Consider the following 18,564-nt stretch of genomic DNA (forward strand, 5'->3'; position numbering starts at 1 on the left):
TTCTGCCTATTCCCTTTGATGTCCCAGACCAGTGCCCAGACCCACAGAGGTCCTGGCTCAGGCCTAGTTCCTGGGAGGTCCTAGACTCACACCCAGACCCACAGGGGTCCTGGCTTAGGTCTACTCTCTTGAAGGTCCCAGATTCACGTCCGGACCCTCAGAGGTCTCTGGCTCTGCTCACTCGCTCAGCACTTACTCCCCTGTACCTGTTCTGGTGGCATTTGCTGTCTCTGGACCAGGTCGCTGGCTCAGTCCTGGTCTGCCTGTGTCCCGGGACTGGATTGGCTCCTGGCTCCTGCTCCCGGGGAGCTTGCTTCCTCAGGACCACTGTGGCCTTGGTAGCTGGTTCTTGATTGATGAATTTTAAGTTTTCAGTAAACTCTCTTCTTTATTTTGTCAATGACAAAACTTCAAATATATTTAGTAAACATTTAATACATTTAAAGTAACTTTTGGGTGTATGTGTGGCATATGCATGTGTGTACAGGTTTGCTTACCCACGAGGACATAGCTGGAAGCTGGAAGTGGATGTCAGGTGTCTTCCTCTCTCTCTCCACCATTTTATTTTGTTTAGGTATATGCATATATGAGTGTGTGTATGTATATGGTATATACATGTGCACTTCCATGAGGAGCCCAGTGGTGGAGGTCAGGTGTCTTCTATCACTTGCTACTTTATGACCTTGAGACAGGGTCTCTCATTGAACTGGAGTTCACCATTTCAGCTAGGCAAACTCCCAGGATCTGCACCCATTTCCCTCCTCCCTCCAATGCTGAGGTTACATTCACGTACTGTGCTCCTACTCACAGAGCCATCTCCCTAGTCTTCCGTATTGTTTCTATTTTTTGAAACAGGGTCTCTTTTCACTGTACCTGGAACTCACTGTTTTTGGCAAGACTAGCTGGCCAATAAGTAAGTCCTTGGGGTCTTCCTATCTCTATCACTATACTTCCTTCTTTAGCCTGGAGTTTCAGGCATATACTGCCATGCCTGGCTTTACTTGGTTGCTAGGAATCCAAATTCAGGTCCTCACTTATGCACACCACTCCCTTTTATCCACCTCCCCAGTCTGCAATCAGAGTAATTGTGAATAACCTTTTGAAAATGAATGCCTAATAATCTTGTTCTCCAGCTCAGACCTCTTCAGTAGGTACAACAAATTGACTAAAGTTCCAGCTTCTTAGCCTGTTATGTGAAACCTCTTAAGATACGACTCTTCTTGCTGTCACCTGACATACTTTGAAGCTCCAACATTGTGATATTTCATGTTATTTAATTATTCATGTGATTTATGAACCCATGCCATTTTCTATTTACACATGTGAACTTGACTCAAAAATTGCTACTTGATGAATGCTCCCTAGGTTGGCTCTATATCCTTTCAGTAGTCCCCCTTTTAGTTTATTTGCTTTGATTTTGACACTACAGAATATTAAAAACTTGCCTTTTTTTGTTTGTCCTTAGCCCTAGAGGCATTTCAAGAAGCTCTGATTCCCTTTATTATAGAATTGATACTTACCTATAGATGATAGATGGGCTCATCGCTCCTGAAGTTACATAGCTTTCAGGCTTAGTCAGTGGGTAGAGCTAGGAGGCATGGATCATACACAGCCAGTGTTAAGTATCAGACTTGATGGAGAGAGCTGGAAGGCATGGGTCACAGACACCCAGTGTCAAGCCACATGTTCTGTCTCTATAGATAGTATGTCAAGAGCCACATTGATATCTCTGCTTGAAATCTAGCACCACAGAGAAGATAGTCTTCCTCTTTCCTGTACAACTCTGGCTCTCATTAGCTAGTTATAGGCTTTTTGTTTTGCTTTTTTACTTGTTTAACCCTAGTGTACAGTTAAAATTGCTTCATATTTCATAATTGCTAGACCCCATTACTGAAATGAATAGGTTTGCTAACATTGATATTTGACTTGAAGATTCCTAGGAAACTAAATAGCTAGTTTTCCAAAGCTCCTTGGATTTGTTTTTTCTCCTGCCTTTCACTGTGGTTATGGGGGCAGCGTCAGTATTTCATTCACTGGTTAGTATGTGAAGTTTCCTCTGGTTGTGACAGTTCTGACTGTGTAAAGTGTGTGGTCAAGGCAGGGTAGCTTGTGTCCTGTCACCACCACCCTTTTCCCATTCTCCCTGAAGGTAAATGAGTCAGTGTTTTGGTTTCTCATTTTACCTTTTAGTAGTTCTTTAAACAAGGCCAGAGACTTGTCATAAATGTTGATTCTATATCCACTTAATTAAATACTTCTCCATCAGACAGTTTAAAAATATTAAGTACCCCTTTCAAATGTTTATTTTTAAAGAAAACAGTATGCCAGCCAAAATTTGTGGATAAGCAGTGATTTTTAAAGGGAGAATGCCATTCATCATAGTCTTACAGAAGTATTTATTTTGTAAGGCATCACTGAGACTCAAACTTAGCTCTTCCTTATGATTCTTTTTTTTTTTTTTTTTTTTTTTTTTGGTTTTTCGAGACAGGGTTTCTCTGTAACTTTGGTGCTTGTCCCGGAACTAGCTCTTGTAGACCAGGCTGGCCTCGAACTCCAGAGATACTCCTGCCTCTGCCTCCCGAGTGCTGGGATTAAAGGTGTGCGCCACCACCACCCGGCATGATTCTTATTTTTGTCAAAAAGATAAACTGAGAATCTAGGGATATGGCTCGTGGGTAAGATACTCACTTCTCAAGCATGAGGATCTGAGTTCAGATCCCCACTTCCCACAGAAGGCCAAATATTTTAGCATATACTTACAACACTAGTGCTGAAGACCTGAGATAAAAGGATCCCTGGGCTGTGCTGGCTGCTAGTTTAGCCAGTTGCTGAGCTCAAGGTTCAGGGGGAGACTGTCTCAAATAATAAGGGTAGTAGAGAAAGGTACCCAGCCTTGGCCTCTGGCTTTCCCACACACAAGCACACACACATGAGCATGTATACATTGTACACATACAGAAAGTTTTGTATTACCAACAAAACCAAGCACAGGTGAAGGTGTTGGATACTTTGCCAAGTATGTTAATACAGCTACATAATTAAAAATGCATAAAGCTAAGAAGCGCCAAGCCTTGATGGTCTTTTAGTTTAATTGTTTAATACATTTCTTCAGTCTACTCTTGATAAATTGTGAATCACTTCTTAACACCATGTCCAACCTGAGAGGTACTTTGCCATCGTCAAGGGCTTTTGCTTTTTTCCAAAACAGCAAAGCTGCTTTTTTCTTAATGACTCTTTTGTTTTCCCATGTTGTGTCATTAAGATCACATTTTGTACCTCCCTTACTTTAATAAATGAAAAACAAAAATTGTCGGTTTTCATAGTCTTGGGAGTCCCCTGTCTTTTCCTTTTCTCATGGATGAAAACTTAACTCTGGTTTCCCTCATCCAGGCATTTCTGTGCTTTTGGTGGTATTGCCTGAGTCCTGAAGCCAGGTCATGATGTTCTATTGGAAGTGATGAGTGTCACTGTCTCTCTGATAATAAATCAGTTGTCTGTATGTATTCACCTTCAACTGGTTGTTTGGCTTTGTATTTTAATTCTACTGTTTACCCAGACAGGCATGGTGCATTGCGATACAGCAGTTGGAACTCCTGATTACATATCACCTGAGGTTCTGAAATCACAAGGTGGTGATGGCTACTATGGTCGAGAGTGTGATTGGTGGTCTGTAGGTGTTTTCCTTTTTGAGATGCTAGTGGGTAAGTCAATATTCACACCTTATAATTGAGTCAAGAATTGGAGAATATAAAGGAATTGTGTTGTTCAAGGGAGGGGTCAGAATTTCTGAAAACTGAATTACCACTGATGTAGAGCTGGTAAGATGGCTTAAAGGGTAAAAGCACTGGCTCCTGAGCTTGACCATCTGAGTTTGATCTTTAGGATTCAGGTGCAGGTAGAAGAGAACCAATACCTGCAAATTATGATTTGACCTCCACCTCTGAATGTGACCTATGCATGTATGCGCATGCTTACACATGCCTACACATGCACATGCTAGTAAATAAGTCAAGAAAGTAGAATCTGATATAAGATTGGCAGAATGATTGAAAAGAAGTTCACTGTGTAAAGTATGTTATATGTTGTTAGGAAGTTTTCTCCAGTAGATCCTTTTATATTCCTAAGTATTTTCATATAGCTGATGCTGACCCCAAAGTCAAAATCCACTGCCTCAGCCTGTTGTATGCTGGGATTGCAGGTGTGCTGCTTATCATCACTAGATCTTTTTAAAATTAAGGCAGTATTAGAGCAAGAACAAATTTACAACTTTTGTAGGCCTCCTTTATTTTTTTTATTGATAAAAAGACAATAAAGAAAGAAAAAAACAAATTTCCACCTCCTCCCAGCCTCCCATTTCCCTCCCCCTCCTCCCACTCTTCTCCCCCTCCTCCCACTCTTCTCCCCCTCCTCCCACCCCTCTCCCCTTCCCCCCACTCCTCTCCCCCTCCCTCTCCAGTCCAAAGAGCAGTCAGGGTTCCCTGTCCTGTGGTAAGTCCTAGGTCCTCCCCGCTCCGTCCATATCTAGGAAGGTGAACATCCAAACTGGCTAGGCTCCCACAAAGCCAGCACATTGCGTAGGATCAAAACCACGTGCCATTGTCTTTGGCGTCTCATCAGCCCTCATTGTTCGCCATGTTCCGAGAGTCCAGTTTTATCCCATGCTTTTTTGGTAGCAGTCCAGCTGGCCTTGGTGAGCTCCCAGTAGATCAGCTCCACTGTCTCAGTGGGTGGGTGCACCCCTAGTGGTCCCGACTTCTTTGCTCATGTTCTCCCTCCTTCTGCTCCTCATTGGGACCTTGGGAGCTCAGACCAGTGCTCCAGTGTGGGTCTCTGTCTCTATCTCCATCCGTCGCCAGATGAAAGTTCTAGGATGATATGCAAGATATTCATCAGTATTGCTCTAGGATAGGGTCATTTCAGGTTCCCTATCCTCAGCTGCCCAAGGAACTAACTGGGGACCTCAGCTTGGGCACCTGGGAACCCCTCTAATGTCAATTCTCCTGCCCACCCTAAAGTGGGTCCCTTAACTAAGAATTGTGGTTCCGTGCTCCCCTATCCAACCTTCCTTTATCCCGATCCTCCTGTTTCCCCGTCCCCCCTCCTTCCCTTCTACCTTTTCTCTCCCCATCTCCCCTTACCCCCATCCCACCCCACCCCCAAGATCCCACTTTTCTCCCCTGCAATTTTGTCTACTTCCCTTATCCAAGAGGATAACTATATGTTTTTCCTTTGGTTCACCTTCTTACTCAGCTTCTTTAGGTTCGCCTATTGTAGACTCCGTGACTCCTATTTATGGCTAGAAACCAATTATGAGTGAGTACATCCCATGTTCATCTTTTTGTGTCTGGGATAACTCACTCAGGATAGTGTTTTCTATTTCCATCCATTTGCATGCAAAATTCGAGAAGTCATTGTTTTTTACCGCAGCGTAGTACTCCAGTGTGTATATATTCCATACTTTCTTCATCCATTCTTCCATTGAAGGGCATCTAGGTTGTTTCCAGGTTCCGGCTATCACAAATAATACCGCTATGAACATAGTTGAAAAATGGCAATTCTACCAAAGGCAATTTATAGATTCAATGCAATCCCCATCAAGATCCCATCAAAATTCTTCACAGATCTGGAGAGGACAATAATCAACTTTATATGGAAAAACAAAAAACCCAGGATAGCCAAAACAATCCTATACAATAAAGGATCTTCTGGAGGCATTTCCATCCCTGACTTCAAACTCTATTACAGAGCTACAGTAATGAAAACAGGGTGGTACTGGCATAAAAACAGAGAAGTCGACCAATGGAATCGTATAGAAGACCTGGATTTTATCCCACAAACCTATGAACACCTCATTTTCGATAAAGGAGCTAAAAGTATACAATGGAAGAAAGAAAGCATCTTCAACAAATGGTGCTGGCACAACTGGATGTCAACCTGTAGAAGAATGAAAATAGACCCATATCTATCACCGTGCACAAAACTCAAGTCCAAATGGATTAAAGACCTCAATATCAGCCCGAAAACACTGAACCTGATAGAAGAGAAAGTGAGAAATACCCTATAACAGATGGGCACAGGTGATCGCTTCTTAGGTATAACCCCAGAAGCACAGACATTAAGGGCAACATTGAATAAATGGGACCTACTAAAACTGAGAAGCTTCTGTAAAGCAAAGGACACTGTCACTAAGACACAAAGGCAACCTACTGACTGGGAGAAGATCTTCACCAACCCCGCAACAGACAAAGGTCTGATCTCCAAAATATATAGAGAACTCAAGAAACTAGACTTTAAAATGCTAATTAACCCAATTAAAAAATGGGGCACTGAACTGAACAGAGAATTCTCAACAGAAGAAGTTCAAATGGCCAAAAGACACTTAAGGTCCTGCTCAATTTCCTTAGCAATCAGGGAAATGCAAATCAAAACAACTTTGAGATATCTTATACCTGTCAGAATGGCTAAAATAAAAAACTCCAACAATAGCCTTTGCTGGAGAGGCTGTGGAGGAAGGGGTACCCTCATCCATTGCTGGTGGGAATGCAATCTTGTGCAACCACTGTGGAAGTCAGTGTTTCGGTTTCTCAGGAAATTCGGGATCAACCTACCCCTGGACCCAGCAATACCACTCTTGGGAATTTACCCAAGAGATGCTCTATCACATGTCAAAAGCATTTGTTCAACTATGTAGGCCTCCTTTAGTCTTCTGATGTATCCCTGGAGTTGTGGGCAACTGAAGCATGAATGCTGAGAACCAAACTCCGGAAGAATTAGTAGTAAAAGCTCTTAGCTGTCCAACTATTGCTCCAGTGCCAATAGTTTACAAAGTTGTTGTTTTAGATTACTCTGGTGTGTGTGTGTGTGTGTGTGTGTGTGTGTGTGTGTGTGTGTGTGTATCCCCTGGAGCTGGAGTTACACAGTTCGTGTTGAGCACCTGACACGGGTGCTGGGAACTGATTTTGACCTTTTGCAAAAGGTCTGCATGCTCTAACCACTTAAGCCATCTCTCTAGCCCCTACAGTGTCTTAATAATCCTTTTATTGTAAAGTATTTTAAATGATTGAGTAAATATTTAAGCAAATTTTAGTATTTGTTTCAATAGGTAGAGAGAACTAAGATCATTCTTTAATTCATGTAATCTTGTTATGCCATTGAATTGCAAACTGTATTTTGTTTACTATTTGTTTATCTTTCCAGGTTTTCATTTGTTTATTAGAGACACAATCTCTCTCTCTCTGTAGTCTTTGCTTCCCTGGAACTCAGCACATAAACAAATACATATTCTTCATCTTCCTCCTCCTCTTCCTTCTTCTTTCTCCTTTTGAGACACCCTCTTAGGTAGACCAGGTTGGCCTGGAATTCATAAAAGATCCACCTGCCTCTTTCTCTGGAGTGCTGGGATGAAAGGTGTCTGTAATCACTGTGTGATTTAAGTCATCACAGTTGAGATGAATTATAAAATTATTTTCAAGCCGGGCAGTGGTGGCGTATGCCTTTAATCCCAGCACTCGGGAGGCAGAGGCAGGAGGATCTCTGTGAGTTTGAGGCCAGCCTGGTCTACAAGAGCTAGTTCCAGGACAGGAACCAAAAGCTACGGAGAAACCCTGTCTTGAAAAATTAAAAAATAAAATTTTCAGTTAGGGTCTTAATATATGTTCTTTCTTTTTTGCTTGTTTTGGTTTTGTTTATTTTTTGAAACAGGGTCTCACTATGTAGCCCTGGCTGTCCTGGAACTCACTATGTAGACCAGGCTAGCCTAAACTCACAGAGATGCCTGCTTCTGCCTCCCAATTGCTGGGATTATATAGGTGTGTGCCACTACATTTGATCCCAAGATACAATATTTCAATTAGAGGAAACTCAGAGGCAAATTTATTTTTTTCACGGCTAAAAGGTAATGGTGTGGTTACATTTTAAATGTGTTTGTATATATATCTGTTCATTTCCACTGTGATTCTTGGCATATAAAGCCATTTGTTCTTTCATGAAAGAAAATGAATTTAAACTTAAGATACTTAAATATTATATGAAAAGTATTTAACATGAATTCTTTATTCCACTCATTGCTGTCTTTCTTTAAAATTTAGGAGACACTCCATTTTATGCAGATTCACTTGTAGGAACCTATAGCAAAATTATGGATCATAAAAATTCACTATGTTTCCCTGAAGATACAGAAATTTCTAAGCATGCAAAGAATCTCATCTGTGCCTTCTTAACAGACAGGTAATATAGACAGAGGTTCTTTATGGAGAAATTCTTTTACTTTTACAATTTGCAGAAATGAAAGTATGCTTGCCTTACATACATACATGCGAGTCAACCTCTGTAGTTTAATTATGGTTTAGTCCTCCCACTCCCACCTTAAGCCTGCTGCTGGGTTACTTTCATCATCTTCTGAATATAATCTAATTGTCATCTAGTTTATATCTTATTCCTCATGTCTATAAAGATGTATAAATGATTTAGTAAATGAAATCTTTGGGAGGGGCTTTGGAAAGATAAAATTTATGTCATTCACATTTTATCCTCTTACATAGTATTCCATATTACTCTTTTTTTAATATTTATTTATTATGTATATAATATTCTGTCTGTGTGTATGCCTGCAGGCCAGAAGAGGGCACCAGACCCCATTACAGATGGTTGTGAGCCACCATGTGGTTGCTGGGAATTGAACTCAGGACCTTTGGAAAAGCAGACAATGCTCTTAACCTCTGAGCCATCTCTCCAGTCCTCCATATTACTCTTGATTGTATAACTTTGAGAGGACAGCATTTTCTATAGATAAATGCTCGATAATTTACAATCTTAAGAGCTATTTGTTTAAAGGTAGCTGTTGTTTAATCCCAGCACTCAGAGGCAGAAGCAGGGAGATCTCTGAGTTCGAGCCAGCCTGGTCTACACAGTGAGTTTCAGAACTGTTAAGGCTACAGAATGAGGCCCGTCTCAGCCCACCTGTAAAAGAACTATTTGTGTAGTATGGAAGATCTTCTTCCCGACTCTTCAGTTTCATTTGTATGTGAACAAGTCTGCACTGGAAACTCTATGATTTAAAAAACTAAAAAGATGAACAAAGGTGTGAAAGCTGCCTTAGAAAGAGTGAAGAAGCTATTTGATTTTTCCTTGGATTCTCTAATGATTTGTTGAAAAGAATTGTAAGTTTTGTTAGTTATATGATTGATGAACAACCAGTGTTGATAAAATGAAATAGAACCTGAAATAGAGCCTGAATAACGTTTGCTGGGGTTGCTACGGATTTCATTATAACATGTCCACACTGGAGATTCACCAGAAACACACTTACATTTGATAATTTCTATTTCCATCCTGTTTTCAGGAATGCTCCAGGGGAGTTAACGAAATTCTTAATAATTGTTTTCATTTTATTCAGAATGAGATGTTAACATTAATGGAGAGGGAGTGCATCTAGTAGTAAATAAGGATAGTTCTTTTTAAGAGGAGAAAGATTGGTGCTTCTGTGAGAGTAGACTGAAGTACTGTTTTGACCAAAGTTGTCATGAGCTAAGATCAGTGGGCCATGCTTGTACAGAGGGAATTTTTTTTAATGGATTTTTTTTTATACTTTTGATTGAGAGCAGAATGCTAGTGGAAATGAAGTTTATTTCCCATATAGTTTATTGTTCACTACCCATTATTATTCCTCTTTGATTTGTTCAAAGATCAGACACATAACTTAGTTTTAAGAAACATTTAAGCTGAAACTTTTAGTAAAAAATGTTTAAATTTATGATCCTTTAGTGAAAATTGGGAAATTAATATTCTTATTTTTTATTATCTTTAATTTTATCTTTAATATTATCTTTAACTGCATTGTTTAGGGAGGTACGACTTGGAAGAAATGGGGTAGAAGAAATAAAACAGCATCCTTTCTTTAAGAATGATCAGTGGAATTGGGAAAACATAAGAGAAAGTAAGTCAGTCAAGCTATGTGTTCTATTTTATTACAGTTTGAGTCGTACAAATTGATTTCCTCTTCTGAAATAGCACATGTTTGATAGAGTGTGTCTTCAATTGAGAAATCATCTTTTCCTGTGGCAAAATTTGTAGGTAAATAGTTCATCATTCTTCTAGTAAACTAGTGTGCATTTTCTCCTGTTTGGCAATTTTGTAGATCTCAGTCATGGAATGTAGTCCTTTAACTTGAGTACTTAAGTTGATAAATTAATAGTTACTTGTTAAGACCATACTCTGATAAAACAGTAATTTATTTTTATTTTGTATATATAATGTTGATTCATGAGTGAGAAATATTTATGCATAAAAAGTGTAGAAATATACATGTATGTGTATATATAGAAATAATATATGTATGTTTTGCTACTTGTAATTTTTAGCTCCTTAGAATAATATAATAGATCTTCCTTGTTTGATATATATTAGCCTGTATTTAAAGCTGATCGAATAGCGTAATAAATTACTTACAATGTGTTACTTCTATGAAATGGCAGATGGAAGACAGGTTGGTAGATCTTTGTATAAAATATTATATATCATAAAAAAATTAGTAGATCTTCTATTTTGGCTGTGAGTGGAATAATATTTCCTTTCCTCCCAGCGGCAGCTCCAGTGGTGCCTGAGCTCAGCAGTGACATAGACAGCAGCAACTTTGATGACATCGAGGACGACAAAGGAGATGTAGAGACTTTTCCAATCCCTAAAGCTTTTGTGGGAAATCAGCTACCTTTTATAGGATTTACATACTTTAGAGAAAATTTGTATGTGATTTATTTATTAAAATTTATTATTATTATAGCCTAGCTGTAAGGTTTTTGCCTAATGTACTGTCTAAATTATTTTTAATTTTATTTCATCATTTGATGTTTGAATGTTACATTTTATTTATCTATAAATGATTGTAAGGCTGTCCTATATTCTTTTGAAGATATGCAGTAAGAACAAATACTTGATTTTGATGGAGTTTATTATCTCATGAAGGATATAAGAGAATCACAGAAATATTTTTTTTTTAAAAAAAAAAGGTAGAATGTGATATTTACCTTTAAAAAGATCCCAGTGGATGTTCTGCTGAGACTGGTAAGCAAGCAGGAGTCCCCAAAAACTGTTAAATATTGGAATCAAATGTTAAAAGTGTTTGAGAAATGTCTTGGTACACCCACATGTAATGATGAAAATTACAACTGTCACAGTTTGCTCAGGTTTGAGGTTTTACCTGGGATGAAATAACAAAACCGGGAAAAGCTCAGGCAAATAAAGATGGGTTGGTCACCTCCCTAGTCATAATGTTTTAAAACTTTTTAAAGTTCTGAACAAAATAAGGCTAATGCACTGGAGGGATGGTTCAATCATTAATTAGAGGACTACTCTTCCAGAGGATCCAGGTTGGATTCTTCGTACCCACATGGCAGTTCATCACCATCTGTAATTCCAATTCTGTGGATCCACTGCCCTTCTCTGGCCTCTGTGGGCACCAGGCACACATGTGTTGCACAGACAAACATTTAGACAAAATACTTATATACGCAAAATTAAAGAATATATGGTTTTTGGGCTGGAGAGATGGCTCAGAGGTTAAGCGTACTGGCTGCTCTTTCAGAGGTCCTTAGTTCAATTCCCAGTAACCACATGGTGGTAACAACCATCTATAATGAGATCCAGTGCCCTCTTCTAGCATGCATGCAGAACACTGTATAATTATAAATAAATCTTTTTAAAAAGTTTATATGTTTTTTCAAAAAGAGTATCAGGGATTAAAAAAAACTTATTCATGTTTATAGATGGTGGGAAGAACACACCTGAAAGATGGTTCAGTAGGTAAGGCACTTGCTGCCAAGCCTGCTGACTCACATGGTGGAGAGAACCAACTCCCACAAATTGTCCCCGGACCTCTCATGTATCACCTGGCATTAGTGCGCATGAACACACACAATAAATGAGTATAATAAATAGTTTTTTTAGAAGATTATGTATAAATTATGACATTGAGCTCTTATATTATCTTTGCAAAAAAGAAGAGAAGAGATATTTCTTTTTAAAAGAAACAATATTAGCTGGGCGGTGTCTTTAATTCCAGCACTTGGGAGGCAGAGGCAGGTGGATCTCTGAATTCGAAGCCAGCCTGGTCTACAAGAGCTAGTTCCAGAACAGGCACTAAAGCTACACAGAGGAACCCTGACTCAAAAAACAAAAACGAAAGCAAACCAACCAAACAACAAAAAAAAAACCCAATAGAATATAATCATTGTAGAAATGCAGGTGGGATGAAGAGGTCCATGTTGTGACTCTAGTCCTAACAGAGCTCAGACTGGGCACCTTCTATGCAGAGGCAGAGGTGTGGCTGCTCAGCAGCAGAATAAGTGCTGCACCTAGAATGTTCATTTATATAAGACAAAATGAATTAAGGTGGAATGCAAAAAAGTCTTTCCTTCTGTCTTTCCAGGTTACTAAGTGACTCTCCACCCTGTAGAGAAAACGATGCAATACAAACAAGGAAGAGTGAAGTATGTATACATTTTTACTATGTTATTTACTTTAGGTATGTGTTCAAATACTCATAACCACTGATTGTCTTCAAATACAAATTTTATTTTTTGTGTATGAGTGTTTTGCCTGCATTTATGTCTGTTCACTATGAGCATACACTGTTAGTGGAGGCCAGAACAGAGGGGTCAGAGCCCCTGAAAATAGAGTTACAGACAGTCTTACAAGTGAATTCTGGGAACTGAATCCAGATGCTCTGCAGGACAGTCAGTAGTACTCTTAACCGCTGGTCCGTCTCATCATATCACTAGTTTCATCATGCCACTAATTTTTTTTTTGAAGTTCACTTTATGAATCATGAAATACCATTCTTTGAGTGTAAGGTGCTGTGTTCAGCACAACTTTGAAGTAATTCTTTTATGTGAATATGTGCTTCTAGCTTCATTTAGTAGCAAGAGTGATAAATTTATAAACAGATGTAATGGCAGGTAAAAGACGTCATGATCTCAGTGCTGTGAAAGAGTATATATATCAAGCAGTGGGCATAGAAGTAGGAGAGTGATACAGATCTTGAGTTCCTGTTTGCTAGTGTGTTTATATAAAGAACAGTTAATCGGAGTGTTAAAGTATCTTGTGACTGATACACATACAAGTCTAAGTTACAGTGCTAATTTTTCTTAAAACTTAACAAAAGGTAGAAGAGCCTGTTGAATATTTTTGGAATGATATACATTAATGAACTTTTATAAAATATAACAAGCATTGAAATGTTTTCTTTCTTTTTTTTCTGAATAGGAAAGTCAGGAGGTACGTTGTCAAATACACTGAAAAGGAGAAAAGCTCATGTTTTAATCTAGTCATAGTCTGCTTCCCATTTGGAGTACTGCGTCTACCCAAGAGACTTGCCGTCCTTTTCTCTACCAAGTACCCTTTTATTATTTTTCTTACAAATCTATTGTTTAAAATGAATTATGTAATTTTTGTTCTTATTTATCAAGGGCATGTAATAGTATGTTTAGAGTATTATAGCAGCTAAAAGTGCTTATCTTGACTCACTCATTAACCCATATTTCTTTTAAAAAAACAGTTGTTTCAAAATGGTTTGTTTGGTGTGTATGCACTAAAAAGGATAAAGATAGTTGACTTTACTTACCTGTTTAGTGTATGTGAACATGATTGGATGTGTTTATATGTATACACATGTGTGGAGGCTAGTAGTCACTATCTTCCTCAATACTTTATATACTTTTCTTTCTCCATCCATCCATCCATTTTTGGAAAAGGGTCTCGATGTACCTGGAGTTCAGAGGTTAAGCCAGACTGACTGGCCAGCAACCCCAAAGAGCTGCCTGTCCCTGCCACACTTTCCTCCAACCCCTCCCCTCCCCTCCCCGCCCAGTACTGGAGTAAGCATCCATGAGTTGATTTTGTTGTTTTGTTTTATTTGGTTTGCTGTTGCTTTGGCTGACCTGGAGCTAGCTCACCCTCTAGACCAGATTGGCCTTTGCCTGCCTCAGCCTCTCCAGTGCTAGAGACAAACGTGCCTTGACTTTCCTTTCCCATGTATGTTAGAATCCAGACTCAGATCATCATGCTCGTTCAGTAAGCAGCTTACTGACTGAGCCATCTCCTCAGCTCTTAGCCTATACTTGTTTTGGACAATAGAGGAGTTTCTTGATTGTTGTTTTTAAGATGAAAAAAATGATTAAAAAAAAAACCCAGAGAACATACTCATTAGAACCTTGGCTTTAGTGTATCATTTTTGCCTTGACCTGAATATTCACCTTTCTGAATTTCAGTTAATAAGGTGGGTGGATATAACACTACTGTGTTGAGGCCTGGCACTCAGTATGCAGAGTAGGCTGATCTTGAGCTCCAAGAAGTGCTCCTTCATCTTCCTCCTGAGTGGTTTAAAGGCATGTGCCGCCACATGTAGGAGACATTGTCTTATGTATTTTGTTCCTGCTAATGGAACAACACTGTAAAGTGCCTGGTATTTATTGCATCCAAGGTACCATAGGATCTCAAAAAGTTAAATCCTTAAAACAGGAAGGAAAAAAAAAGGAAGGAAGGCATAGGTGGACATACCTTTAATTCTGTCACTCAAAAGTAAAGCAGGTGGATCTGTTTAGCTGAACTCCAGCTTGACTACATAGCATTTCCAAGCTACTCAGAGCTTGCCTGAGATGTGAGATCCTGTCTCAAAAAACAAAGAAAAGGCTCTTCGGAGCTGGAAGATGGCTCAGTAGTTACGAGTGTTTATTGCTCATGTAGAGGACCTGTGTTAAATTCCCAGCACCCACATGGTGGCTTCAGTTGGAAGGGATCCAATGCCATCTTCTGGCCTCCAAGAGCTCCTTTACAGATGTGGTGCACTTAAATTCATGCAGGCACACACATAAACATATTCACATATACATGTAAAAAGTAATAGTAAATATTTTTAAAGGGATATTTCAAATGTGTTCTTTAGTAGTTTTTATCATTTTAACTTGTCTTAAAATAGCTAATGTAAACTAAGAGGATTTGATATAGGATTAGCTCTCATTTACTCAAGATGCATTAAATCCTTAATTCTTCATAGTATTGTTCCTGTCACTGTGTAGTAAATCACAAAAGAGTTTATTCCTGTAAATATGTTCATACCTGCATGTGTACTGTGAGGGAGAAAGTGGGAGGTGAGGGTGCTTTCCCTCTAAGCCAGTCACACTAGCAGTACCAATCCTGTGCTCTTACAGAGAGGTCAGTAAGTGGGAAGGCTAGTAGGGATCGCTGTTTTCTTTAAGCTGCTCATCTCTGTGATCAAAGCTTATAATTTATTATATTTTATATTTTTGACAGATTCAGAAAAAATTGTATGCACTAGAAGAACACCTTAGCAGTGAGTTGCAAGCCAAGGAGGAGCTGGAACAGAAGTGCAAGTATGTGCCAGGCAGTGCATTTTAAAATTGAAGTTTAAATACAGCACTGAAAGTGAAAAGCACAAATTAATTATACAGATGCTTTCTCAATTAATAAGCTGTATTTTTACCATAAACTAGAATTATTTTATTTACTGCTTCTTTCTAAAATTCTTTAGATCTATTAATACTCGCCTAGAGAAAACGGCAAAGGAGCTAGAAGAAGAGGTAAAAATCTCCTGTACTTTATTAACATTTTTGGCACTAAAAATCTTTGATACCCACTTAGCTACAGAGTTTTCAGAGGCCTTGCCGTCCATATCAGTAAAACCTACTTGTCATAAATGAACAAGATGAAGATCACTGCAGGGTGACTTGCTATGCCAGTTTGAGTTAATTTAATGTAGGTAGTTCATGTTTTTTTTCCCTTAAAAGTTTGAATATCTATAGGTATGTAAATGCCATAATGAAGCTATTACTTTGCATACTAACTTTAAAATTTTTAAAAACTTGCTTTTATATGATTACTAAAATGGCTGGTTGTTTTAAAAACAGGAAGTAATTTTTTTTAAAGTTTTGATATTAATAATATTTTAGGTCTGTTAGATTAAATAGTGATGGTTCATTAGTGATAGAAAGTTTCAGAGAAGCCGGGCGGTGGTGGCGCACGCCTTTAATCCCAGCACTCGGGAGGCAGAGACAGGCAGATCTCTGTGAGTTCGAGACCAGCCTGGTCTACAAGAGCTAGTTCCAGGACAGGCTCCAAAACCACAAGAGAAACCCTGTCTCAAAAAACCAAAAAAAAAAAAAAGAAAGAAAGAAAAAGAAAAAAGAAAGTTTCAGAGAGCATGACTGTTAATAGTATAATATTAACAGTATTAAGTATTAAGGGTTGTCTTAGTTACGGTTTCTATTCCTGTGACAAAAACACCGCAACCAAAAAGCAAGTTGGGGAGGAAAGGGTTTATTTGGCTCACACTTTAGCATTGCTACAGAGCATCCCTAAAGGAAGTCAGGACAGGAGCTCAAACAGAGCAGAATCCCTGTAGGAGGTGCTCCTTACTGGCTTACTTCCCTTGGCCCTCTCAGCCTACACGCTTATAGAAGCCAGGACCACCTGCCCAGGGATGGTACCATCCATCATGGACTGGTCCTCCCTCGGTGATCACTAAATGAGAAAATACCTTACAGCTGGATCTCAGGAAGGCATTTTTTCAATTAAGGCTCCTTTCTTTCTGATGACTCTTGCTTGTGTCAAGTTAACACACAAACCCAACCAGTACAAGGGTCTGATTATTTCATTGTAGTATGCTATTTTGCAAACATGTATAATTTTAACAAAACAGTGATAGCCTTTTAAGTATCTTTTTATGTTTTTGAGATCACCGATGGGTTTTGATCTGTTTTCTCTGCCTGTTTCCTTTTGATAATAATGTTAATCGTTTCAGATTACCTTTAGGAAAAATGTAGAGTCAGCACTGAGACAGTTGGAAAGAGAAAAGGCCCTTCTTCAGCATAAAAATGCAGAATATCAACGGAAAGCTGATCATGAAGCTGACAAGAAACGGAATTTGGAAAATGATGGTTCGTGATATAAAATAATAAATGTTTAAGAAAAATATTATGTGTATTTGTTGTATTGAAGCTTGCTGCTAAAATGCTTTGTTCATAGTTAACAGCTTAAAAGATCAACTTGAAGATTTGAAGAAAAGGAACCAGAGCTCTCAGATATCCACTGAGAAAGTCAATCAACTCCAGAAACAGGTAGGTTAGTCTATGTGTAAAGTGCTGAGTTTATCCACGCCTGTTAATGCTGATTGCAATGTTGCTAAGCCCTTAGCTCTAACACTTAATGGGATGATACTTGGAATTTTTATTTAAGTAGTTTGGTAACAAATTGATAAATTGATGTTCTATGCTATTTATTATGTTACATCTATGGTAATCTGCTTGCTTTTGAACTGCTTAACAGCTGGATGAAGCTAATGCTCTGCTACGAACAGAGTCCGATACTGCAGCACGGTTAAGAAAAACCCAGGCAGAAAGCTCCAAACAGATTCAGCAGCTGGAGTCTAACAATAGAGATCTACAAGATAAAAACTGCCTACTTGAGACTGCCAAGTTAAAGCTTGAAAAGGAATTTATCAATCTTCAATCAGCTCTAGAATCTGAAAGGAGGGACCGGACCCATGGATCAGAGATAATTCATGATTTACAAGGTATAAAGCAGTGGTTGCATTTGATTTGATTTTTTGATAATTCATGATTTTGAAATAATTTTAAATGAATACTGTGTTGCAGTAACCTGGGTTTGTTGTTTGTCTTGTTTTTTGTTTTCCAAGGCAGGGTTTCTCTGTGTAAACCCAGGTATCCTTGAACTTGCTCTGCTGGCCTTAAACTCAGAGATCTGTCTGCCTGCCTCTACTTGGGGTTAAAGGTGTGGGCCACCGCTCCTGGCTTGTTTTTTTTTTTTTTAATGTAGTTTTCTGTTAGTAGAGTTAGAGCCTGGGGCTAGAGAGACAGCTTAGCTGTTTAAAAGCAGTTATTGATTGCTAAGTTCAGTTCTTAGCACTTCTGCTGGGAGGCTCACAACTACCTGTAACTCCAACTTCAGAGATTCCAGCTCCTTCTTCTGTCCTCTTTGGACATGAAACTCACATGCACAAATCCATCCTCAGACACAAACACAGACACATAATTAAAATAAAAATTGCAAAATTAAATTAGAACATTAAAAATATATTGATTAAAATTTTGTGAGTAAAAGATGTACTTTCAAATAGTATTTTTTAAATTTGGATGGTCAGTTGAGTTTTAGCTAAATTAGCTTTTAAAGTACTGTTCTGATAGGTTATAAAACACTTGCTCACAAGTAACAACTCCAAAATATGAGGTAGATAATTCTTATTTGAATGCATGCTGAGTATGTTACTTTAAAAATTGTTTGAATTTTTAGGTAGAATATCTGGGCTGGAAGAAGATCTGAAGACTGGCAAAGCCTTGCTAGCAAAAGTAGAGCTGGAGAAGAGACAGCTGCAGGAGAAGCTTTCTGACCTAGAGAAGGTAACCACAGCACATCGCACTTTGTGTGTGAGAATAGGACAATGCAATTTCAGATAAAAAAAGTTACTAGGGCTGGAGAGATGGCTCAGAGGATAAGAGCACTGGCTGCTCTTCCAGAGGCCCTGAGTTCAATTCCCAG

The 18,564-nt window shown here is 38.8% G+C and overlaps 1 protein-coding gene across 1 annotated transcript in view; it reads left to right on the forward strand.

Annotated features, from left to right (window-relative positions):
- Positions 1-18,564, forward strand: part of Rock2 (Rho associated coiled-coil containing protein kinase 2) — a 107,082-nt gene that overhangs the window by 60,382 nt on the left and 28,136 nt on the right. Inside the window, exons 6-17 of the mRNA XM_075984048.1 lie at positions 3,557-3,701; positions 8,088-8,226; positions 9,843-9,934; positions 10,580-10,739; positions 12,422-12,482; positions 13,258-13,269; positions 15,304-15,383; positions 15,542-15,590; positions 16,811-16,946; positions 17,035-17,126; positions 17,335-17,581; positions 18,319-18,425. Coding sequence (XP_075840163.1) covers positions 3,557-3,701; positions 8,088-8,226; positions 9,843-9,934; positions 10,580-10,739; positions 12,422-12,482; positions 13,258-13,269; positions 15,304-15,383; positions 15,542-15,590; positions 16,811-16,946; positions 17,035-17,126; positions 17,335-17,581; positions 18,319-18,425 — 1,320 coding nt within the window. The remainder of the gene's footprint in view (positions 1-3,556; positions 3,702-8,087; positions 8,227-9,842; positions 9,935-10,579; positions 10,740-12,421; positions 12,483-13,257; positions 13,270-15,303; positions 15,384-15,541; positions 15,591-16,810; positions 16,947-17,034; positions 17,127-17,334; positions 17,582-18,318; positions 18,426-18,564) is intronic.

The sequence above is a fragment of the Microtus pennsylvanicus genome, chromosome 8 (genome assembly GCF_037038515.1).
Source record: "Microtus pennsylvanicus isolate mMicPen1 chromosome 8, mMicPen1.hap1, whole genome shotgun sequence".
Classification (NCBI taxonomy): domain Eukaryota; kingdom Metazoa; phylum Chordata; class Mammalia; order Rodentia; family Cricetidae; genus Microtus; species Microtus pennsylvanicus.